The following is a 25,662-nucleotide window of genomic DNA, read 5'->3' on the forward strand; positions in this document are numbered from 1 at the left end:
TTTTTTGCACAGACTGTACATATAGCAATAAAACCAGGGGCAACTGCGAAGGGGCAACTTTTCAGCAGTAGCCTATAAACTACAGAATGAGCTAACTCCAAACGTCAAAATGGCCAAGATATAGCACAACAGCAAGTATCTGTATAAAGTAACTACTATATTTCTGTTATATTTCTGTCTATGCTTTTTATTACCTCTGTATATGCGTACTCTGACAATAAAGTTGATAAAGTCTAATCTAATCTAAAACCAAATTGGTGTTAAAATAACTCCTTCCACTGAACACAATTTAGACTTATTGATTAAAAAATAGATTTTGCTTCAGTAAAACATTGATTTAGGAATATTACTTATTATGAAGACATTTAGTGTTCATCAGAGTACAGGATTGAATGTGATTTTTTACTGAACAAATAGCAGCCCTACAAGTGCCATTTCCAACTGCATCTGAAGGCACCGTAATGTAACAAGTAATAGCAAGAGCGCAGCCTGTGGTAGGCGGGGTGAGGGGGATGGGTCGATGAATGATAAGACCAGGAGGGAAGACGGTTCGATACAGAGGTAATTTTATTATATAAACCAACCATTTATTCTAATTCTTACATATTGATAGCGTTTATTTTATTCCAGCCTAATGCCAGGTGAGTCAACACGTTAGCTTTACGCTAGCAGCCTAGTTAAGATAATGTTAGCATGAAGCTACAAGAAGCTGACGTTAGTGACTTCCGAACCCACCCGTTAATGAAAGCTAGCTAGCTATCTAATCTGGCTAGCTGGGTTAACGTTACCAAACGTTACCGAATGATCAGTCTTTGCTTTTACTGAATTAAATCAACTCCGATGTTAAATGTGATAGTTGCGTTGAAGGAGTCACAACGTTAGCTATGCTGTTAAACGCGTTGCTTTATATGTTGACAATGAATTACTCGCTAGCTAACGTTAGTTGTGTACTTAAAGGTAACGTTCATTCTGCAAGCTAATCGTGCATGTTAGCGCTAACGTTAACATAGTGGTTTCTAGTGAAGTGCAGTAACTTTACCGAGGCAGCTAACACACTGCTCGTTGTCGTTATTATGACTTTGTACTACACATACTAACGTTAACTGTTAAATCAGCAACTTTAAGGTTAAAACGTGCTGTCACATACACATTAAGTTAACTGTAAACGTCCTGTAAGTTAAATGTTTTAAGTTAACTAACGTTGAACGACTGGGTTGCGTTCAATTAAGATTTTTGAACTGGGTGAAAGTCGGGCTACATGACATTTACTGAAGGTAACTTAAACACGTCACCTAAATATGCAAACCTGTAACGTTATTTATGACAACAGCGTAACGCATGTAAGTTATAATGATTTTTTTGATTTATCGAACAGTTGGTTTAATAACAGAGTAACAATCCAGCCCAGCGGATGAGTCAACAATTTCAGGGCATTTACTCATCCTTGCTTTTCTAACGAAAATGCTGTAACGAGGTGGAAGTGTTGTGCCTTCCTGCACCCATGCAAATTTTGCCAAACAGTGCTTGGGGCAGATGCTTTTAAAATAAGTTTTATGACGCTTTGCATAGTTTGGTTTATTTAGAGGTGTATAAATAGTATTTTATAATTAGTACTTTATACGTTTGAGGTTAGACAACATATTTAAAAGATCAATACAATTCAACAGCACCACAGCCTCCAAAACCGTAAAGTGTGGTGGATTAACACCTTTCTAAAACAGTTTAAACAAAGCCGAACATTAAAACCTTCAAGAAAGTAGGCTGTTGTATTAGACTGCATTGTATCAGACTGTAGACTCCTGACCGTAGGCTTAATGGTGCCCTGAGAATATATTGTTGTATAAATATATGTGTTCATGCTTCTTTCTCTCCCTGTAGGTGAGTGCTAGTGATGATGACAATGGCGCATGTAGGGGCAGTATTTGCAGCAATAGCAGGAGTGATGGCCATCATTTTGCACTCCTCCATTCACAAGATAGAAGAAGGACACCTTGCTGTGTACTACAGGTATCACTATAATGATGCGTAACATCTGTGCCTGACAGAAATAAGGCACATATATTTAGAATGTGGATGGCATATTGTTATTTGGAAGAGGCCTGTTTTCTATATTATCTGGTAATTATTTTGGTGTATAAGCTCCAAACCTGTTTGACCAAAGAGAGATAAAAAAAGGCTCAAGTTTTCCATTTCAGATGTGAGCTACAATTCATAGGTATTGGTCAAATGTAACATGGCTTAATCAACAATAAAGATTAATATTAAACTTGAGTGGTCCCTGCAGGGGGCAAATTGAACTTAAAAAGAACCATAATATATAGTATGTGGGATATAATCTAGATATTATACCTTAATTGTTGACAGAGTTTTCAAGAATGACAAAATAACAGAAATACCCTTTTATAAGAATTCAAAGTTGTTCATCAAAAACACAACTACACCTTTTTAATGACTGTTAACACCTGAATAAACACCTTTCTGTCCTTTTCTTTTGTTTACCCTGTTTTTGGATGTAATCAGTGAAACATCTGCTCCTAAGAATTAAGACTAAGTAATTTGTTTGTATTTGTTTCAGGGGTGGGGCATTACTGACTTCTCCCAATGGTCCTGGATATCACATTATGCTGCCTTTCATTACCACCTTTAGATCAGTGCAGGTAAACTCAACTTTCAGCCCTGAAACCTGGACTTTTAGCAGAGGCATGTGTAATGTGATAGTCAACCATAAGCTGCTGCACATGAAAACCAGAAGGGATCATCTATAAATAAATCAGCTACAGTATGTAATCAGTTGCCATTCAACCGTGGTTGCAGTGACTTTATTTTACACCAAGTTTATACACATTTGTTGTGCTGCGAAATACGCTTTAAGCAAAACATTTTTTGCTTACATGTGTAATAGTGATAATAATATTATTCAGGTTGTAGCCTTTATTGGGTAATTTTATTTTTTATTTTTTTAAACTTGTTGTAGCCGTAACCTGTGCGATTGCTATGACTAAGATACGAGATTGAACATCAACAGTAAAGGTTAATAAAATATCTCAAGGTCCACTTACTAGCTTTTTTCCTGAGCTTTAAACTGCATCTCATAGTCAAGGCTCAGTTGTCAAGGAAAGGGTTCAGTTGTCATCACGTGACCCAAACTGAAATTAATTGAATTTTAATTAATATTATAATTATTGTGTGTCAAACTTATTTCCAAGATGAAGAATAAACCTTGATGATTAGCATTAGCACATTGTATGTATTATAGATTCAGGTTAACATAAAAACAATGCGCTGCCTTATCTAGTCTTAAATACTTTTATAAACTAGCAATATACAACTTTGAAAAATTGTCATGTTAATGTAAGCACCCTTGTAGTAGGGGAATAATCTTTGTCTGATTATGTTTTGAATTTTTGTGTTTCAGACTACTCTCCAAACTGATGAGATCAAGAATGTGCCTTGTGGAACGAGGTAAGACTGAGCTAATTGACGTAGCTGTTCAAGAAATTGATCCATTTAGGAAATGATTATGTATTGAACAGGTATTTGTTTTTCTTCACAGTGGTGGTGTGATGATCTATTTTGACAGGATAGAGGTTGTTAACATGCTGGTCTCTTCAGCAGGTACAAAATATTCGTATTCCCTTCATTGCATGAGTTCCTTATGTATTTCATTAACTGTGCCAGCTGCCTGGGATCACAACAACTGTTGCTTTTATTTGCAGTGGTGGACATTGTGAGGAACTATACTGCTGATTATGACAAAACTCTAATTTTCAACAAGATTCACCATGAACTCAACCAGTTCTGCAGTGTACACACACTACAGGAGGTCTACATTGAGTTGTTTGGTGGGTGCACTTTAGTAATGAAACACAGTGTTGTTTCATTTGAATGCAGTACGTACAAGGCAACTTGTGCTGTGTTCATTCCTGAAATTCCTAAAACGTGATACACCGCATGTCGTGTATTCAAACAGCTGCTGTTTTTGTCTTGCAGACATTATAGATGAGAACCTGAAGACTGCATTGCAGAAAGACCTTACTGTTATGGCACCTGGACTTACAATACAGGTATTTACACACACAAGTTCCACAGTAAGCAGGAAGACTGGGATTCAAGTCACAATGACAACTAGATGAGTCTGGCTTGCTGAAGACTGAAGCAGGATTAATAGTTGCTCATACTGGGGTTATGGCATCTGTTGTGCACCTCCTCAAAATTACACATGGGGTCAGAGTGAAGAAAGAGTCATCTCCTTTTCAGTAACACACATCAAGCAAAGCCATTTACACTGCAACCGCCACTCTCTGATGAAGTGAATAAAAGCGGGGCTGCCATTAACCCCAACTATAAATCCAGCTTGAGCTGTGAGCCAATGCCAATTTACTCTCTGCAACTGTTTTTTTAATGAAACCCGCCCCTGAGTGAGGACCATTAATGTACTACTGTGAAGAAATACATTAGGGGAAAATGGAAACACATTGAACACAACACATGACATTTGTTGACCACTTGTAGGTGAGGGGTGTGAATGAGGCTTAACTGATCAGAACGTTCATCCTAATCAGTCTTCTAACTAACCTAATGACCAGTCATCCACTCTCTGTAAAAATATATTGGCAGGCTGATTATGGGGAAAGGCTCATTTATTTATTTCTCTCTTTTCTATTTCAACATCGTGATGAAGGCAGTCCGTGTTACCAAGCCAAAAATCCCCGAGTCTATCAGGAGGAACTTTGAACTCATGTGAGTTTGTAAATCTATACTTCTTCGCGCAGTGTTAGTGCATGCTTCAGATTCTCTCCTGTTATCCACCCACTCATTTCAAATAAGACCACACAGAAAAGAACCCAACCTGTTTTGTGTGTGTGTGTGCAGGGAAGCGGAAAAGACTCGTCTGTTAATCACAGTTCAGACTCAGAAGGTGGTGGAAAAGGAAGCAGAGACCGAAAGGAAGAAGGCCATTATTGGTAAATGTGATGGTGCTTTTACTGTAAAACAGCTGCTAACATTAGCTTAGGCCACTAGCTTTTCATTTGCATGACCATCATTACAATTTTAGCAGTTTCCCTCTTTCAGTCACTCATGTATAACCCTACTATCGACCTCTACCCTTCTGTACCTTCCTCAAAGTTAATGTTTCTCTATCCCACAGAGGCTCAGAAAATGGCCCAGGTAGCAGAGATCCACTTCCAACAGAAGGTGATGGAGAAAGAGACAGAGAAGAGGATCTCTCAAATAGAGGGTTAGCCTCACTGTTTCTCAGTTCTCTTCTGTGAGATGGATTTGTGTGTTCCTGTATGCGTTGGCGTCTGCTGAACTGGTCTGTCATGTGCCTGTCTTATTCAACACTGTCTCTTTGTTTCAGATTCTGCCTTCCTGGCAAGGGAGCGGGCAAAGGCTGATGCAGAATTTTACACTGCTACGAAGTTGGCTGAAGCAAACGCGGTAAAAGATGGTGTTGACACCGTTTCATAGACAAACGCACACGAAACATAAAATCTTAATGGCTTTAAAATATTATTGCTATATTGCAAGGTATTTTTGTGATAGCTACAATATCAACGTTACACTATGTTAGCACTAATAATATAAACATTTTCATATCATAATTTCAGTTGGTGTAGTCAGATTTATACAGACAGCCCACACATTCTGTCTGGCGGATTCACTGGATGGTTGGCAGAGGCAGAGCTGTGGCTCTCTGCTCCTCTTTAAAATAAATCGTCGTCTTTGTGCAAACAGAGGGGGCATTAAAATGTCACCTTTAAAATATTTGCATGAGACACATGACTAACACCATTACAGCAGGAACTTAAACTAACTTAAAATGGACTTGCACACCACCGACTTTGCTTTTTATTTGGAACCAGATCCTCCCCAGCCGAGCCAAGAGCAATGTTACATTCGCTTTTAGCCATGCTGTACGTTGTCCAGTCACATTAAGATTCATAGCAGTATTGTTATTACTGATGATCTAATCCTCACATACTGTGTCTGTCTGCTAATTTTTACAGTTGAAGTTAACCCCGGCGTACCTGGAGCTGATGAAGTACCAGGCCATATCAGCTAACAGTAAGATCTACTTTGGCCAGGAGATCCCTAACATGTTTGTAGAGGGAAACAACAGCCCCCCTAAGTCTGTGCACGCCGCTAATCTGCCCAATGCTCAACAAGACTTTCTTAAAACGGAGGGGCAGTGAGTCCACAGCTCTGTTTCTGCACAGGACAGGAGAACCTGATGGGGAACCTGTCTTGTCTGTGAGGCGGAGAGCACTGAAATGAAGATAATGGGTGGGACGGCTTTGCAGCTAGTGTGGTAAACAAACACACTTAAGTCTTAAATCTAAATGGCATAGGAACAATTCAGGACAAGCAGAATTGAGAGCTTGGAGAGGCAAGATAAAAGGGAACTTCTTTTTGTTTTTACCTTCCACTCTTTGCGAGTTGTAGGAATGAGAATGATGCCATAGTTAAAAATTAAAAGCATAATAAATGCTTATGCCTGGAAAGGCGACGGCAAGTAGTCGCCCTAATTTACATGTGCTTGCAACCAGTGCAGTGTTTAACTTTGCTGTTGGATCTGCATTTATTTTGTTTGTTGTATGCAAGAAGAGTGATTTGTGATGAAAATTAATATGATTTTTGAGAATTAATTTCTGGTTTAGCTGAACTGGAATCTTGACAGGTGACACTAATTAAAGGCGGGATGCTTTGTGTAAGTGTGTAACGTGGGTAGGTCATCTCTTTGTCATCTTCTCCTACACTAAATCACTAGTTGGCTCTTCTCCCTTAATACAAGTCAGTGTGAGGACTGTTTTAATCCCACCTCAGAGCAAATGCTGCTTATGGATGAACTTAAAATGGTTATGACAGGTTATACACAGCAGTTTAAACATTATACACGCAGATATTTCAGCAGTCGTTCACCACATAGAGCCCACCTACATTTCCAGTTGGCTGAAATCAAGCAGACTTGAAAAATGAGCTATGAAAAAAAATGTTTTATATGTAAACATTCTACAAAATGGCCTGCGTACAGTTTGATACTATTCTACAGATACTCAAGTCATTTAAGTCGAGGGCTTTCATCATGTGGTGGTGACAGATTGGTAGTAATGTTGTTTATCTTCTGTTTGCTTGGTGAAATTTTGCTGTTATTAGTTGTGGTTGAGAGCGCAGCCACCACAGTAAGACTTAAGATGATGCACTAAGACCTGCTTTGGCATTTACTGTGAAGCCATCCGAGGAAAAAGGTTCTAGTGCTGCTAAAAGAAATTCAGATTTTGTCTTTTAAGAGTTGAGTAATAGTTAAAAGTTTAATATGTAAGTGTAACAACAAATCAGTTGAGTAATGGTGCCACTGGAGGAAGTTGTGATTTGTATTCCTTCGTCAAGAAGTCCAGTAAGTCTTTCTTTCCTCCATCTGGCTTTGATTATCAGGGCCATGCAAGCGGAAATTTGTAGTGGCTTAATTCAGATGATTATTAGTGCCTGCGATTGTCTGCCAACTGTGTTGTTATACAGCTTATTCAGATGTGGTTGGAATGTAAACTCTCACGAGACGGACGTTTATTTTAATAAAACAGCTGCTCAATGTCGTACAGAGCTTACCCTCTTCAAAAATCAAAATCATCTATTTGTGCTGGAAAATTAAAAAGAAAATAAATGAGCATCTACGCTGTATGTTTAAAATCTGTTAATGGAATCTGGTCATACACAAGTTGGAACTGAAGTTGTGAGACAAGACAATATTTGACTTTTTGATTTGAGGATAAGCAGAGCTCTGATTTAGTTTCAAACGAAAGTTCGTTGTCTAAAATAAAACGCCACAGTCAACTAGATTTTGTGTCTTCTGAAAATATTTAAGGTGACATTTTGATTGCACGGTCACCATTTTATTGCACCGTCTATTTACAGTAGGTGTCTGTAAAATTGAATATTATGAGGTTGTTTGTCATTCAAAGTATAAATAATCTAAACAAAATATCCTTTCCACTGTCGATGTTAACATTTTTCTGCAATTAAAGAATGAATGGACTGTTTTTCAATCTTTGCTAAACAGAATTTAAAAGGCAACACATAGCTCCTAACAATAATTTGCACTTAGTGAAAATTTGTTTAACCTCCCATCATTTTTGTGATGAAATGAGTTCCAGTACTACACAAAAACAAGCTTTATTCTATTTAAAGATGAATGTTGATAAAGCTTGGGCTTAAACAAGATGCAAGTTGGTGCTAGTTTTTATTGTGTTTTAAGCTTTCGTTCAGCTCTGCATTTCAGAAACATGGAAATAACTTCCGCTATTCAGAATTCAAGCCTTAAATAATAAGAAACTAAAACACGTAACATTAAGACTTGGGTTTACAAACTGTACTGTGCAGTCTCTTCATAGACTCTCGCTGAGAATGACAGAACTAGCAGTGGACACTACTAGTGTTTGGAAGATGTGATGTTTACTTGACCTCCGAATGGCAGTCAAAGGCTGCGCTGCACTGCATTTGCTTTGGTGGTGGGTTCAAATAAAGATGCAAAAGGGGGTAGGAATCACTCATGAAAATAATTTTTTGTCAATATTTTGTACAATCTGTGAAATCCAAACATTGTCTCCTTGTTTTAAAAGGTTTATATGCAAAATGTTTTCAAGTTTTGACAATGTTCTTATGTAAAAATAAAACCTATTTTGGTACCTTTCTTCTCCTGCTGATTTGTGTGTGGACATTGTGTAGTGCACTTGGATGCCAACAGGAGGAGAGCTAACACCACTCAAAGCGCTGCTTCAGTCACTGAGCCCCAAACAGAGTTTTGCCAAGTGGTGTTTACTTGACACAAGTTCAGTTTAACAAAGCAAAACCTAAGAATAAAGGCCAAATTATGGGCCCAAATAAGGGTCAGTAAAATGAGTATGTGAAATGATGTTCAGAAAAAATGTAAAGCTTTAAAACTGCATGAGGAAAGCAAGTTTGTGTAAAATGTGTAGTTGATAATGTCAAAATAAAACATTAACATCTACAGATTTAAAGAACTAAACTATGTGAAACTCAGCACTCAAATTTCCCATACTCTGTGAGACATTCAAACTACACATGCACACATACTAAGTTTGGGCTTTAGCTCTGTTTTTCACTGTTAAGCAGGATCCAAAAAAGTGAGACATTTGGACAATGAGCGTGCGTTGACTTCTTTGGATGGCTGGGTGTTTGTGGCAACACGAGGATGATTCAATGAACATTTACTGAGTACACATACACACAATCCATCACACAGTCCCTGTTGTTCTAACCCACAAAACGTGTTGTAAACATTACAAAAACAGAGATGTGTTTGTCTGAGTTTGGAAAATGAGCATCCCAGGAGACTGACTCTAAACCTCAAGTCCTGCCCTCAGCAAGGCTAGTCAGCTGTTCACAAAGGCTTTCCAGGAAGTATTCAAAGTGTGCATGTGACCGCAGCCTGAATGACCAAATGAGGGATAGCTTCCTCTTATGACCTCTGTCCTAACAGAGAGCTCTGGTATCCTTTCACAGCCAAACCATCAGTCTTTACTTTCAGAGGGAGGGTGTTTAGTTTTAGTCGGACCACAGATCTGGTATTTCCTGATATCAGCATTTGTGAGAAATGCGATCATAAAGCATGTTTGTGAGTGCAAATAAACTTCATGCTCATCGTGTTTACTTAACGGAAGAGGGTTTTTTAGAGGGTTTTTTTTCTTATGTGGATGTCTGGTGGTCTGTGCTCATTTTTAATGGGTGGTCTGATTTCATGTCAGCAAGTTTAAAGCCCTCCCTCTCAGGAAGTGGGGTCAAGGTCAGGTTGGCTGCTTCCTGGATGAGCCAGTGCTTCTCTTTCCTTCCTTTTGTCCTTGATCATCAGATGCTGCACAATCCGTCTAGCCTCGACTCCTACCTGGATCTGTCCCTCCCCAGAGATACAAGGGTGTGGTCCCTCATCTCTGAGCCTGAAATCCATTCCCCTAACAGCTGTGTGATACTGAATATGATTCATCAGCTGCTCCGTTCTGCACTTTATGCTCACATTCCTAACCTGTGTGTACATCAAAAAACCCAATTATGTGTTGCATATATGTCATATACGCCTGTTTTAATCAACCAGTTCTTGTTTGTTTTCCTGTTGTAAATGATCAGCCAGCCTTTAATTTGACACAGAAAGGTCAGTTTACTTATCATGAGGAGTACTGCTGAGCCTGGGAAAACCCTTGTATTTTGTCTTCTGTGGCCCTGAAGGGAGCTTTGTTCTGGGAAGATAACCCTGATGATGTCATAAGGCTTACCTTAAGTTAAGGCTCGGTTACACCGTGTAAAACTGTTCAATTTCACGGTAAATTTCACAGGGGCAGGAAGTAAATCCACCAAAATTTCAACCTTTGAACTTTTCAACTTTGGTGAACTCTGACCCGTAAATTTGCATTGTTGACCAACAGCGAGCCATGTTAACGGTGATGACCTTTGAGGGAACCGACCGCTTATTACTCTGTTACAGTATAAACAGCTCACAAAAGAGTCAATGGTACAAATATGTCTTCTTTTTTTTATTACTCAGTTAGTGACCGACCAAAAACTCTTTACTGAAGGAAACTAAAATACTGAGAACAAAATGCTCAGCACAGACAAAACAGAAAGAAGCTAGAGAGCTGTTCTGGTTCTGACTAATGCTAACATGTCTTGGCTGGCTAGTGTGTCAGCTGCATTATGGGAGTAGTAGGAGTCAGTGTTTGTGGAGATACAGCTCAGCATATCTTGGCCTCTGCTGCTTCGATTGTGACTGTTCTCTCACAAGTCCTGCACCTTTATGGAATGTTATAAAATACGAGACATTTAATTTCTTTCTCTTCTGTTTACTCCAATTCTGGAAACCTTGTTGCATCTGTCAAAAGATTATTTAGTGCAGAACAAATCTGTGTCATCATGATAGACTGGTCTGCAACCAACACAATGTCCTGGTTATTATTTCGGATCTTGTTTGCTGTACTATAGTAGTTTTATACTTATTATAAATATATTTTATTATACGGCTTGACTTTTTTGAACGTTGATGCCAGTATGAATATTTCGGTTACTTAAAAAAAAGAAATTATGTATGACCTAATTTTGGGATGTAGATGGGTAGATTATATGTCATGCGCGCTTTCAATAAAAATATCACTTTTTATTTTTACTGCACTCTTGTTAGAGTGGGGAAATCTTTTAAATGTACCCATTTATTATGTTGTTTATTATGTATGGTGGATTAGCAGCATTGGGAGGCAGTGATTCACTGGGACATGGGAAATGTTGCTTTACTTTTCACCAACAATATAAAATAACATTAAATAAATGTTGAAACAAAATAACATATTATTGCAGACATGACAGACTTTTCATTGATATTGCTGTTGGCTGCGTGGCATGCTAGTAAACTAATTTACACTGAACACTGTATAATTTATGCATTATTGTTCAATAGTTCTTTATTCCTGATTGAACTAATTTGTAAATATCTACAAGACCGTGACAAAAGTCTGAAAGCTGTCTACTTGGAGTGATGAAAGATAAAATGGAAGATTTGTACCTCAGTGTTATATTGCTTCAAGCTTGATAATGGTGATTGATTAGGTGGTGTGAAGGTGATTAACACTAAACTAAGTCACAGCAGCAGGCAGCTGGAGAAGATCAGCTATAGCACAGCAAGATCAAAGTCGGCAATGCTTTACTATATTTGTATATGTCAGCTTCACTGTACACTCATTCTGAAGCCGACGCTTCATACAGTGGAAAATTAAGTCATTAATAGCTGCGTTTGATTTGCGTCACCAATCGTCACTTCTAAAACAGTAACAAGTGTTAAATAGAAAAATGAGTGATGTCATTTTATTTGTGGAAGTAAGTGACAGTCACAGTGTATAAACACTTTTGCACAAGTTGGGTTAATTGCAATGCTTCAGATCGCTGCTCCGCTTATTTGCTACACTCTGCTGATATTGAAAAAGACAACTTGAAAAGTGAGTTGATTTATTGAGCACTTGACAGTCAGAAGTCATAGGCTGTGTAAAGGCACAGTTTTTGAACTGATAAACCATTTACAGTAGAATCTCCTTAGACAAGATAGATTGAAGATATTACAGCTGATGTTCATGGGAATGAAATGAACAACCTCTCTTTCAGCAAAAAAACACACTTTACTTAATAAACAAGACAGTGTTAAAACATAACACATCTGTAATCCCGCAGGTGCATTTGATGCATTTTAGCTGTTAGGGCAATAATCTCAGATCTGATCCTCTTTTTGTATTGTTGGTGTACATGTATCAGCGTGTACTGTCTTTTGCTTTGTACGTCTCCAGATGCCGCATCAGATCTTCAATCCGCATGTCCTTCAGATGAACCAGATGCTCTAACCTGTTCACTTTCATCTGCAGGATCTACACACACATACACACAATGTTGCAAAAGGATGTGGTAAAAATATGGGCAGATCATTTCTGAAACTGAATTATCTAACTGATGAACTTCCTAAAGTTGCAACAGGAAGTGTTGCATACTTGTGTCCTTATTCTACCTCTTTCTTAACATGAAGGAGCAGCCACAAAAAAAGTTATATCCTCTGAGCAGATATTGACTCACTGACCACTGCTGACACAGCTTATGACGCATATGTATCACTCACACACACACACACACACACACACACACACACACACACACACACACACACACACACACACACACACTCACACACACACGCACTCACACTCACACGCACTCACACTCACACGCACTCACACTCACACTCACACACACACACACACACACACACACACACACACACACACACACACACACACACACACACACACACACACACACACACACTCACACTCACACTCACACAATGTCTCTCTCCCCCCCTCTCTCTAACACACATACACATCTGTAACAATATTACCGGTGGTCTGTATGACAAAGCTCTTCTACAGGACATCAAAACGGAAGATTTTATTTCAGCCAGCCCAGTGTTTCCCGAATTCAAGTGTGTGTGTACCTCCACAGTCTCCTGCAAAGCCATGACAGCTTGATCTTTTTCCTGCAGGATTAGTCGGAAAGTAGGATCCATGTCTGAGTAAAACTGTGCTGTGTGCTGAGGTTTACTACACAGTAAAACAGCAAAAGACACGTTGTTATTATAGACTGCTACTGATTAATTTAAATCACATTAAAAGCAACATTTTGGTCATACCCGTTTTTGAGTCTGCTCTTTTCATCTTTTTTCATCTCTTCTCCTGCCAGCTGAGACAGAAGTTTCGCTTCGGTCTGACAAATTTCTGAAGCCAGCAAAAGAAAACTGTAAGACTTCTCCAACATGAAACTCTGTTGTTTAAAACTCTGCAGGGATTCATCCAACAAATCTTTTGGACACAACTAGGGTAAATGGAGGAGGATAGGAGGATAGGAGGCAGATAGGCGCTGGCTGTAAGCAGAAAGAGGGAGGAACAAGAAAGTAAGATTAGAAGATGGAGAAAGAGAAAAATAGGGAGGCCTTTAAGTCCAGCAGTGCTGAGCACAGGGCAGTGATAATGGCCATCTGGTGATGTTGGTAGTTGATATGAGGACCTGAGCTGCATGTCTGATAGTGGATGGGGTGTAGATGGAAGAGGAAAGAGCAGAGGGAGGAGGCGCTGCCCTGAGGTCAACATTACACGGTGGTTTCAGGGACAGATGAGGTGTGGGAAACGGAAGAGCGACACATCACCGATCCACTCCCTAAAGGTTGCAGCATTCTCTAATCGGTCCTGTCTGATGTTGTTAAATGTAGGTATGTGTGTGTCTCTGAGTGCTCAATGCTATCTCGGGGATAGATTAGACGCTGACAATATCAGGACAGGCAAGACAAGACAGGAAGCAGATAAGTTCATTTCACAGCAATCACCAAACAGCCTTCTCAGACACAAAAAACCCAACAACTCAGTGTGTCTTTAATATATTGATTTAGTGTTTGTCAGCTGACCAGCAGACGCAGCACCATTAAAAAGTGTCTACAATTACACCCACTTCCCTCCCTGTGCTAAAAAAAGACAAATTATGGACTGTCAGCTAAGACACTCCACAGATGACAGCAACAGGGTTAAATTCAGCACAAGGCATAAAGTCAAAACACAGTCATCTGTGTCGTCTGTTTCTGTAAACCAGTTGATTTCACCGACTTCAGTAACTTCTGCAGAAATCTTTATCACTGTCCTGTAACGTGATGTGATCTAAGGTCAAATATGGTAACACACATATCGGTCAGAAGATTTTCTTTTCATTCCGTTTCCTTTTCTTTTGTCCTTTATTTTTTTTTATACAAACGTGTGAATTGTCGTTGTTGGTACAGAAAAAAAGGTATGATAAATATATAATAAATGTTAGGGTTTGTGTAAATGGAAAAACTGAATGGCTACTCTACCCGTATGAGGTTTCTCTCGGTCCCTGGTGTTGTAGTATTCCAAATCCTGAGTGCAAAAGAAAGATCTTTCAAATTGTGGTTATTTTTCCACCTACAATGTTTATGCTCAAATATCCAGAGGACAGATTTATGATTCACATGGAAGAGAGATACAAAATACAATACAATACAATACAATACAAAAACAAAGTATGTATGACCTGCACATACATGTATAAACATGCAGTACACACCAGTATATTCTCTGTAGTGTGCTCCAATTTCTGATCTATCTTCTCCCGGAGGGCACTCAGCACAGGCTCTATCGCTCCTGCGGTGCTCAGTACAATCCTCTTCATTGTCTCCTCAGGCACATGAAAGTTCAGCTTGGAAAACACCTTCCTGTCCACAGGAAATTAAAAAAAAAATACAAATTGCAGATGTTTTTTAATTGACAAAACTAGTTACAGCAGGAGTGGCATATTGAAAGGGATTTCACTGATGATGCACGGAGATGATAAACACATAGGGGCCAATGTGTTCACAGTGGAGACCGATTAAGCTGTAGCTGGCTGTGTGCCATATCAGTGGCCAGGGAGAGGATGAGTGGGTGTGTGTTGGATTGGTTCTCACAACCAGATGCACAGGCCCATGGCAGTGCTCAACAAATGTTCTGCCTCAGTGTTTGCAGCAAAATGTTACTGAAAAGCAAAAACTATAACAGTTATTGTCGTTTGGATTGAGAGATATAAATTGGGATTGTAACTTTTTGTTGAGTGTGTGCTTGATTTGTTGAGTGTGTGTTTGATTGTGTCAGATTATGAGAATTTAAATTTTTTCCAGATATGGGGGTAACATTTTGTGGTTGTGTCCTTCATGCAGCCTCTGTTCAGCAGTCTCAGATTCATGAGTGCAGCCACCTTCATTAGATCCCTACATGCAATTTTTAATAAACACTAAACTAATAAAAAATGACTGGTGTCTTGCCTGTTGAGAAGGTTCCAGTTACTGAGCTTCTGCGGTGTGGAGTTTGCAGGAATATAGTTGTGCAGGTCAACAAGCTTTGGGAAGAAATATTTTACAACCTCTGCAGCCATCACTACAGAGGGCTCAGCAGAACAAGAGAGGCAGAGTCAGTTCACAAGAGGTAGAGAAATAAACAAACAGACATTTGAGCTGTTTAACTCCGCAAACAAGATGGATGTAGCTGGAGATAGGACAAATCTATACGAGGTCAGATTACTCCTAGTGCTTGTTTAACGTTAGTGGATTGCTAGTGAAGCCAAAACTTAACTACCTCCGTCGCTGAAGTCTCGTGTGATGTTTCTTTTGGGCCGGGACAAAGGTATTTTATCTATCCATGCGTAGAAATCCTGCAGCTCCTCGTCGTTCAGTTCTCGGTCCATTGTTCTCACAGCGACATGTGTTTGTGGACAGTTTGTAAAAGAAGAACAAAATCCAAACTGTTTCACTGAGCTAGCTTGTTAGCTTCCCCCCGACAGCAGGTTGTTGAAGGCGTAGCTAGGCGACCGCCAATTAAATATGGCAACACAGATGATGGCGTCTGGATAAAAACACAGAGAAAAGTGCCCGAAACACTGATGTTGTTGATTCACCTTTATTGTAAGCTCCATGTCACAGACAAACATTAGATCTCAATAAATAGGAACGGTTCAAATATACATTTTGCAGGACAAATCAAGGCAGAATCCTCCTCACCCTAAGGAGAGACCACACTCATTGGCGTTAATAAGTGAAGGACTGTGTGCGTGATCATGTCTGCTGCATAGACTATATGCAATATAAAATCCCTTAAAGAATTACAATCAACATGGATCAAGTCAACGCACAAAACAAAACAGCTGCATGTAATGTTAATACTTCAGTCTCACAAAGTCAAGCATACCTAAGTTAGTACAAAAACAATTTCAAGAAATAGTCATAACTGGATAAAAAAAAAAAAAAGTAAAGTGCCCACAGTTGGTGCAACATTTTAAAATCCCTTAACAACATTATTTCTTAGAAAAGCAGTACCAAAACCATGCCAGGGAACATGAACTGTTAGTAAAACAGTTACAGCATTGATAGTGCAATTGACTCATAAAAATTTTCACATATCCAAGGATCAAGGCAGAGACATTTCCCTTAAAAAAGCAACAACAACAAAAAAAAACATCATCATGGCAACATAGCCATTTGTCATTTATAAAGCACAGACGTTGAGTCTGTCAATCACGGCTTCAGGTTTTCATTAACATACTGAAGGCTTACATAAGCACGACACAGACGGCAGTAATCCTCAGGGACACCATAATTGACAGAAAAGCTCTGTCATTTATTGTTGCTGATCCTTCAGTGGATCTTGTTTCGACTTTAAAACAGACGAGCGTCTCCTCCGAGGATTTCTAGGTCCTTCAAGGTGGGACAACAACAATGTCCTCTGTCAGAGGATATCAGTGTTTACACCAGGCTGAATTATTCCCTCTGTCATCTGGGCCTGCTGGGGGGCATCAGGGCAGATCTCCCTGCAAGCTAGAAAAGCAAGTATTGTTAACAAACATGCAGCTGATGTGCTTCTACCAGTAAAACCAGTAAAAAAATCACAAAACTCTTCTATTGTCTGTCTCTTAGTTATTCAGTGGTGCTTACTAACTCACTAACGCTGAGCCACTGCTTGGTCATTACACTGGTATGTTGGGACAATGTCCAAAACCACAGACGTTTTTATAAACGTGAATGCCTTGAATAACATTAGGAATGTTTGAATGCCCACTGCCAGGATTCAGAGGCTTTAGAAAAGTCCAGTTGACGGTGGTTGTCATCTGAATACATACCAGCTGAGTGTGTGGCAGTGGAGACTGGACTGCAGAGGGCTTCGGCTTCACTGGAGGCATCGGAGGCTTTGGCTTCATGATCTTAAGAGAGCAGATGTTCACATCTCAAACAAGTGGCAATGGCAAGAGGCGTTAAATGCGTGAATGCAAACATGTGAAAATTGTAGTTAAAATGATGTAATGTCACTTACTGGCTTTGTTGCAAGTGGTGGCAGAGGTCTGGATGGAGGTCGTGGCTTATCCTGACAAAAATGTAATAATACAATTAAAAATGAATACATCTTTTAACAAAGCCAGCAAGTACTGTCCTTACAAATGAAATTAGAAATAATGCCAATTTCTATATGCAGTCTTACCTCCGTATAGATTGGCTTGCTTGAAACAGTTGGTGCCTGTGTGAACGTCCTTACAGCCTAAAGAAAAACATTTATTCACTGGTTTATTTACAGTTAACAATAAGGATTGTAATTCTACACATAGATAATGCTACATTTAGATAAAGATAAAACAGATCAGATTACCTGTTGAATCCTCGATGGCTGAGGTACCGCAGGTAATTTCTTAGGTGGCTGTAAGTGACAGAAAGTATTTTTTTAACCATAACTATACAGTTTTTTGCAGTTTAATTACAATATTGGCAATATGTAGTAAAACACCATTGTATGTAGAATAACAATAAAAGTAAGGCACATTTAGTAAAATAAAATAAATGATAATATTGATAATATTGGAAGTAATATTTCAAATTATATTGTAAGCTCATTGGTTGTCAGTGTGTGACTCAGGGACACTGCAGCAAGCACATTTTCTGTTTCTGTATCTTCAAATTTGGGCCAGTTACCCAAAACCACAAATAACCACAATTACATGGTTTCAGATGCAAACCGCATTTCCCACAGATGGAAAGGTCATGCCTAGTGAATTTAGATAAAAAGTTAAAACGCTAATACATGCAGTATTAGGGTCAGTGTCACTACACTCTGGTGGTGATTGAAATGGAAGCTCACCTCTGGAGCTGCTCTGCTGGGCTTCAGTCCTCCGGTGTGGGGTCTGGCAGTAGCAGAGGACAGAGGTTTACAGACTTGAGAGGCAGAAGACTCCATAAATATAGGCTGGCTGATGTGTGTGGACCCGAGACGAGGGCTGTCTCGTGCACCGCTGGAATGAAACAACGGGTTGGATTGTCCTGAGGTAGATTGGAGGCATCTATAAAGAAACACACACAGAAACTAAGATTAAAGAACAAGACAAGAATATGAAGTTTTGTCTGTATGGCTCAATGTACAATAACTTTTTTTTTTACCTTTTTGCAGGTCGTCTTCTTTTGATGCAGCACATCAAACTCCCGATAACCAGGACCAACAGCAGCAGTAAGCCAACCACCAATGACACAATAAACACCAACACACCTGCCTCTGCACACACACACACAAACCACACATTGATTTTTTGCCATATTCTGTAATTGCTCAAGAGTGAGCACCTAACAACATGCCTCACCCACTCGGGAAGCAAAATGCATTGTAACATAATTACTGCATTTATACAGACTAACAGGGGTGAATTACATTAAATCAATGTCTGTCTGTGCTCATCAGAACATTTATTGTCCATGAGAAATCTATTTCAAGCATTAACTTGTGGTGAAAAAATGAGCACGAGAGGAGACACAGTCATGTGTCGTGGTCATTAAAAGGTCAAGCATATTAAAGAAGCAGACACACAGACTCTGGCTATCAGTGCTTACATATGTGGACAGACAAGCGTATCATGTACGATACCTTCAGGCAACTCTGACAGATGCTCATCACAGAACGGAGGGGCCCAGCCGGGGTCGCAGTGACACTTGTTCTCATGGTTACAAACCTGACGGAGATCACACCCACAGTCATTCTTTGTTGTCATGGCTCTACAGCGCTCCAAAGTGTTGCGAGGTTAAAGCATTTCTTACCCCGTGGCTGTTGCATTTGGCAGTGCAGTCATTTGTCCCATACGCTTTTATGTTTTTCATGTCTTCACACCGTTGATTGTAGCATACCTGAAAGACAGGTAAAGCCATTGTTGGGACAATGAAACAGATTCACAGATTTGGATCTTTTGTTGATGCTAACTGCTAACAGCAACATGGCTAGTTTTCTTACCATGTTGTTGGCACACTTGGTACCAGTAGGCACCATGCCCAGATCTGCAGGGTAGTTATCTTCGGGGATCATAGTTGCCTCATTGCATATGTCTCCACTTCTTACTTTGTAGAAGGACTTCCTGGATGTCACTGGAAACTCCCAGCCTCCGGAGCAGAAAAGTGTCCCGCAGGATTGATCTCTGTAGCCGAAGACCACAAAGCAATGACCCCACAAACTAATAATAACACACTCTTAGTATGTGCTAATAAAGTGCTGTTTTGGCACATACCGGCTGGAACATCTCTGGTTGAACGGTGTCTTTCTGCAGTTTCCATACTTGGAGAAACAAGCTTCTGCAGCTACTTCAGCATCTAAACAAGAATCAACACACACACAAGATGGCTGTAAGAGTTTTGATGAATTAGAATCGAAGCACATCTAAACCAAAATGTTATTCACTGGTGGTTTACCTGGCCCCCAAAGTCTCTTGCAGTGTTCCTGCTGTGAAGGACACTGTCCATTGTAGCAGTATCCTTTCCCGTGGTTGCAGGGCAGGCCATTTTGGGTGTAGGCGTCAGTCGGACAGGAGGCGGAGAAACCAGTGCAGTACTCTGGGAGGTCACAGTCTCCTGTCTTTTGTCGGCAGGCACTGCCCGTCGGTTTCAGCTGCAGAGCGGAGAGAACCACAGATGGTGATGTACCGACTGCTGAAATACGTACACTCACACATAACCAGTCAGACGGCACAGTCAGACTGTGTCTAGCTATATGGTAACACAATTAGCACTGGTGTGACTTCACTCATCTAGAGAGGACATAGTGAGTATTACTTACTTGGCAGTTATGGCAGCACTCTCCCTCTGCACACTGCGCTCCTGCAGCAAGTTTGCAGGTAGTTGCATTGCAGCATTGATTCTTGCATTCCTATGAAACAGACAGAGGGGTGCCAGATATTAAGACCCGGTCTTCTTTGTATGCTTTGCTTATATTGTTAGATTGTGTGTGTGCACTCTGTGCGAGCTCAGCACAAACCTCTACGGTGCCACAATCACACTCCTCTCCAGGCTCCAAGAAGGCATTTCCACACACTGGCCCTCCGTAGACGCGATCAGCAGAGGGAGTATTCAGCAGACAGGCAGGGTTGACTTCCTCCAAGAACCGGCTGAGCTGCTGCTGACTGCAGCTGCTGAAAAGTGCTGGATACTCAAGTCTAGAAGAAGAGATAGCAAGAGAAAGAACAGAGAAGGTACACATTAACGTTGCTTTTGGGTTTAAGAACAGTAGATTTGGGGGTATTTATGTGCAGGTGAGAAACTGAGCTTACCCAACACTCTCTGCCATGATGCAGCCTCTTTTCGATTTAATGGAGCCGCAGACACAGGTTTCAGTGTCATGGGACAGTCCCAGGTTGTGACCCATCTCGTGTGCAATAGTAGAGGCCACTCCTATTGAGTTTTTGTTATGGTCCTGTGTGTACAGTAGACGAAAAAAATGAAATTAACATCACACAGTTTTTACACAGAATGTTCACATACATTAAACAAAAAAGTACATTTACCTCATTGACAGCTCCAGAGTTTGAGGTGCACATTGCATTGGTATTGGCTAGGCCGACAGTAGAACCATCAAAATCCACACCTCTGAATGAAGAAGAGGGAAAATTTGATTTAGATGCCAGCTCTAATGGCTCAACACATCATCCTGGCAATGTTCTTTTTAGTGGGGAGTCAAAAACAGCTGCGTCTCACGTGATGAACTGTGCGTTGTCGTGTTTGGTCCTCGGCAGCAGGTTCCGCTGACGCCACTCGAGGAAGCGACCGAGGGTGACCTCAGCGTTAGTGCTGACCTCTATTTGATCTTTGTATGACCAGATATCCAGACCCACCAGCATCACACGAACACCCACGGGACGATACAGCTGAAAAAGAGCAGGGTGTTAGCACAAGCTGGAAAGTGGAAATTACCTTAAAGCTGAATGAATTGTCAGGTAAATAGTTCATATCAGTATTTATGAATGTAAGAAGCCAGACATATAATGCCACATTCATCATCTATCTAGAGTTGTCTAGAGTGGACTGATGATGCGTTCGTGTTGGCCGTACTCTTTCAGAGTATGCAAAGAGGATTGTGTGATATGTGTGAAAATCTTCAGCTTAGGTGCGAAAATTCACAGTTAAAGTTAGATTTTCACAGTCAGGGAACTTTTCCTTCCTTTTATTGGTCATAATCCAGTCAGTAGAGAACAAATAGTATCAGTACAGATTTCATACACGTGGCTGTGCTGCACTGTGAGAAAAATGTCCTTATCTGCCGGCGATGAAAATACACTAAATTACTCAATTACTGGTAAAAATAGATGGAATACTTTGTCCAGAAGGGAAAATGCATAAAATTACACAAAATTAAGCTTTTAAACTTTAGAATGCCCTTGTTTCATGGCCATGGCTCATTTTTTTATCAGTGGATTATTATTTTTAACAGGGTTGAATCATTTTAACTGAGAGACTACAGAGAAACAAACATACCTTGTCCACGTGGTTTGCTATTTCAAGCACCCTGGCCTCTATTGTCCTCTTACTGCCAAACTTCTTATACTAAAAAGAAATGATTATACAAATTAGTAATACAATCAAAAGCATCTCAGATAAGGGAAAACTCATGGGAAGCCCATAATATCATTATCAGTAATAGGCAACATGTGCAACAACTCAGCCAGAGAAAGGAAAATAGGGAATCAAACCTCCGCTTGGTCGACCACCACAACCAGCTCCACTGTCCTGGGTTTCCCTGTGTGGCTTTTGGTCTGGGCTCTGCTTTTCTGCAATACACATAAGGTGGAAGTTAACAATACTAAAAGTGTGTTTTAGCCTATATGATAATAAACTTTATTTATATAGCTGCTTTCAAAACGATCTCACATAGCGGTTTACATAGGCAAAACAAACATTTAAACAAATCCACACCACCATTAAATATAATCCAGAAACTAAAAAGTACAGTAAAATAACATAGAATAAAACACCCGACATACAATACAATTTGGTGTAAGGATAATTTACAGTAATTGACATTGTTTTAATGTCAAGTTTTAGAGTTTCATATGGTCCAGTTTCAGATTTCACGACTTTATCTATTAAAATATGCAAAATGATGCACATTGAAGCTAACAGCCACGTCCACTAATCATTTCCAAATATATGAATTAATTATCTATTATGATTCTCTTCGTCCTTTTTGTGGTGTCTGTTTTTTTTTTTACCATGTTCTCCTTTTTACATTCCCTTTGTTTTATTGAATTGAATGCCAATGTAAAGTGCAAACAAAAACTTTTCAAAAGATTTTAACTAGATTTTTTTTAAGTATCACGGAGAAACAACTGTGAATGAACTGTGCATCGTGATACTTTGCAGAGCTATTAGTTAATCGTAGTATTTTACTGGCATCATATTTATGGTTTTTTTTGCATAAAATCGTCAAATGTAAGAATGCAGCACAAAATACTGGATATCAACCGTGGGCTTCAAACCCTGGTGTATATCTGTATGTGTCCACGCTGTGCATCTTTACCAGACTGCCGAGCTGGAACAGTCCAGACGGACGAGCTCCATGATCATAGAAAGTGGTCGTGTTTCCATGGGAACAGGAGCTCCTCTTCCTCCTCAGGTGTTTGTAGTTGTAAACAGCATGAAGACCCCCGTCACTGTGAGCTTCAGAGCTCTGTCTGTCATCCTGATGTACCGCCTCAGCGCCGGCCAGAGGTTCAATTAGGTAAATTTGGTCCTGGAGATGCAAAAACCCCCTGTTGTGCAAAAACAGGAACTTCAGAGTGGACAGAGGAAAACACATTTTCTTTTCTTCAGCTTATCTATTTCTCAAACAGATCTCATTTTAACTCATTCCAAGACATTGTTTGTTATGCTTTAGCGTTTTCACAGCTACTGACACTAACAGAAATGTCTTTTATAGCTGTAATCAGAAACGTTTGCATGGCCTTTGTTGATTGGGTTACAGGTTTTCAGACACACAGCTACACACAATCTTAATAGTCTTCGTGATGGAGGAAATGGATGCTGAGGGACTGATCCTCTCTTTGGATTGGACACACAGAGTCAAATCATCATGGGTTTAATTAAATTTGGCACGCTCCTTAGGAAAACAATAATCTTCTTGGAATTAGAAAATGTACATCCAGCACTACTCACTTTATTCCTGAGCACAGTCCCACGCTGACAGAGGAGTCCTCCACTCCCACAATGTGCCCATGGTAGTAGCAGTGAACCTGAACAGACATCCATTATTTGTTACAGAATCACAAGAAAGATATCAACTCACTTTTTTTTTTCTTCTGAAGCACAGTGGGATACTATTTTCTAATTTGAAGAAGATAAAATTGTACTGTATGCATTGTCTGTCATGGTCAGATGAATCTTAACCTTATATGTCAATTCCTATATATATATATATAGATACACACACAAGAATTACAGTGTGAGGTCACCTCTCATAATGAGGAACTTTGCAGTTGAGAAACTTTATGACATCTGATATTATGAAATAAGAAAAAAAAATACTGCTGTAACAGGACTTGATGTACTGGGATCTGTAAATGAATGGCAAAATATGAATTGTGTTGTACAGCCTTCAAAAAACTCGGTAAGAATATAATACTTGGTAAATACTGTAACTATAAATGCAGGTCAAACTTCTCAGCAGAAGATATACATTTTACAACCCCAGTTGTGTCTTATATTTAACAGTTCAGAGCTGTGACTTGGATTTTAAACGACAAAATAATCACACCAAAACTACTAAAACTGCGACAAAACCACTGAAACTGGGCGTGCAGGTGACACAGGATATCCTCCTTAAGCCTGTACAGTTCAGATACATTTTTGGTAGTAATAGACTGTTTCCAGACGACTGAATCGCCCACATCTCCGTTTAATACAGCAGTTAGTATAATGAATGAAGTGAAACAAAATGGCAATTCAGTCTGATCATACACTCACAGAAGAAAATCACAGATAAGTTTGGATCTTACAATTGAGCATCCATTCAAATGATTAAATGGATCAAATTTCTGATGGACTCAGCAAACTTAAAGATATATGACAGTACAAGATGATCGTGGATGCAGGGATAATGTAAAGTGTTGGTAAATAGTAGTGAAGGAATGCAAAGCTACATACCCTAAGATCAGGAGTAGTTGTGACCTGGGTGCCCTGATCAGAGTAGTGTGTCACAGAAAAGTTTTTCCCGACCAGATCTCTGAAAACAAGAGTTGTTTTTTTATGTCAATAATATTGACAGATCAAGAAACAAAGAACAGTGTGTGTAAAATATGGCATACACTAAAACACTGTTCAAAATCTACAAAGGACTTTTCAGGTTCTCTCACTTGTTCTTTTCCAGGTGCAGCGTGTAGTTTTGTCCTGCAATTGTCAAAGAGTACTTGACTATATCAGGGTATGTCTACACACACACACACACACACACACACACACACACACACACACACACACACACACACACACACACACACACACAGAAAGAGAGAAAGAGAGGAGACTTTAGCTCATTCTTCAAAAGGTTAAAAAGAAACTGATAAAATAGTAACTTAAGGTAGAGTGTGTGTTACCTGATGTGTACCAACATCATTAATGAGAGATGAATCCTTCAGCTTTTGAGGTATCACTGTTTGGTACTTCATCACATGAGGTAGAGTCCTCACACTGCCGGCGATTATTCCTGCAAGTATCAGTGATATCTTATGAGACAAAAAGAAAGAAGGAAAAAAGACAGACAGTCAGACAGACAGAAAAGTCGTACCCCACGAGGAGAAGAAAATCCATATAAAATATCCAGAATATGTCATGTTGCTCTACCGGACGGTCTCTGTCATTGTGTGCTTTGCAGTCTGAGTGAAATACCAAGGATCTCCAGCTCTCCGCCCCTCTCTGCTGTGTAATATCTTGAAAATTACCATTTGAGGGTGAGAAACCACGAGTCACACCCCGAGCCGGTAAAAAGTTAAACGTTGCTCTTCGCACAGTGGATGTGAATCTCGTGAGGTGCTGTGTCAGACACAATTAAGTTACAGGCGTGATTTTACGGAGATTAACGCTGTAATAAACCTCGCTTCGTTTAAATGTGTAAAAATAAATTTAGCAGTTAATTGAAATAAAAAAGTCGTCTCTGCCCTGAATTTCCTCCTTCCATTGTTAAAAAGTTATTATGAGGCTATAGGCCTATTTGAAACTTTTATTTTGTTTTCTTTTAGACATTGTTTTCC

At 39.6% G+C, this 25,662-nt stretch overlaps 3 protein-coding genes across 5 annotated transcripts; 1 reads left to right on the plus strand and 2 right to left on the minus strand.

Moving 5' to 3' along the window:
* The first annotated feature begins 462 nt into the window (after window positions 1-462).
* On the plus strand, window positions 463-8,689 carry erlin1 (ER lipid raft associated 1). Of its 2 annotated transcripts, none has more exons than XM_038737337.1 (12): window positions 463-561; window positions 1,879-2,007; window positions 2,576-2,657; window positions 3,416-3,462; window positions 3,554-3,615; window positions 3,717-3,842; window positions 3,991-4,064; window positions 4,682-4,740; window positions 4,873-4,964; window positions 5,150-5,239; window positions 5,363-5,442; window positions 6,012-8,689. In XM_038737337.1, exons 2-12 carry the CDS (start codon window positions 1,892-1,894, stop codon window positions 6,195-6,197), a joined length of 1,014 nt encoding a protein of 337 aa, XP_038593265.1. In that variant the 5' UTR covers window positions 463-561; window positions 1,879-1,891; the 3' UTR covers window positions 6,198-8,689. The 2 variants fall into 2 exon arrangements, with proteins under 2 accessions (XP_038593265.1, XP_038593266.1); XM_038737338.1 differs by lacking the exon at window positions 463-561 and adding an exon at window positions 579-641.
* Window positions 8,690-11,986: 3,297 nt separating this feature from the next.
* spef1 (sperm flagellar 1) lies at window positions 11,987-15,941 on the minus strand. Of its 2 annotated transcripts, none has more exons than XM_038737573.1 (7): window positions 15,711-15,941; window positions 15,401-15,512; window positions 14,668-14,815; window positions 14,435-14,480; window positions 13,229-13,313; window positions 12,938-13,139; window positions 11,987-12,413 (listed from the first exon to the last, which is right to left on the minus strand). In XM_038737573.1, exons 1-7 carry the CDS (start codon window positions 15,817-15,819, stop codon window positions 12,300-12,302), a joined length of 816 nt encoding a protein of 271 aa, XP_038593501.1. In that variant the 5' UTR covers window positions 15,820-15,941; the 3' UTR covers window positions 11,987-12,299. The 2 variants fall into 2 exon arrangements, with proteins under 2 accessions (XP_038593501.1, XP_038593503.1); XM_038737575.1 differs by having other exon boundaries at window positions 13,034-13,139; window positions 15,711-15,933.
* Window positions 15,942-16,015: 74 nt separating this feature from the next.
* adam8a (ADAM metallopeptidase domain 8a) lies at window positions 16,016-25,329 on the minus strand. Its single transcript, XM_038737572.1, has 25 exons — window positions 25,200-25,329; window positions 25,009-25,118; window positions 24,769-24,842; window positions 24,560-24,638; window positions 23,573-23,649; window positions 22,938-23,169; window positions 22,111-22,188; window positions 21,896-21,964; window positions 21,119-21,288; window positions 20,929-21,010; window positions 20,695-20,837; window positions 20,403-20,580; window positions 20,205-20,294; window positions 19,841-20,036; window positions 19,660-19,741; window positions 19,389-19,569; window positions 19,199-19,285; window positions 19,029-19,113; window positions 18,551-18,662; window positions 18,255-18,453; window positions 17,769-17,816; window positions 17,604-17,660; window positions 17,439-17,489; window positions 17,248-17,328; window positions 16,016-16,945 (listed from the first exon to the last, which is right to left on the minus strand). The coding sequence occupies exons 1-25, from the start codon at window positions 25,243-25,245 to the stop codon at window positions 16,901-16,903; spliced, it is 2,652 nt and encodes an 883-aa protein (XP_038593500.1). The 5' UTR covers window positions 25,246-25,329; the 3' UTR covers window positions 16,016-16,900.
* Window positions 25,330-25,662: the final 333 nt, after the last annotated feature.

The sequence above is a fragment of the Micropterus salmoides genome, unplaced genomic scaffold (assembly GCF_014851395.1).
Source record: "Micropterus salmoides isolate LMB-PRFRI ecotype aquatic unplaced genomic scaffold, ASM1485139v1 Ms_hic_scaffold_22, whole genome shotgun sequence".
Classification (NCBI taxonomy): Eukaryota; Metazoa; Chordata; class Actinopteri; order Centrarchiformes; family Centrarchidae; genus Micropterus; species Micropterus salmoides.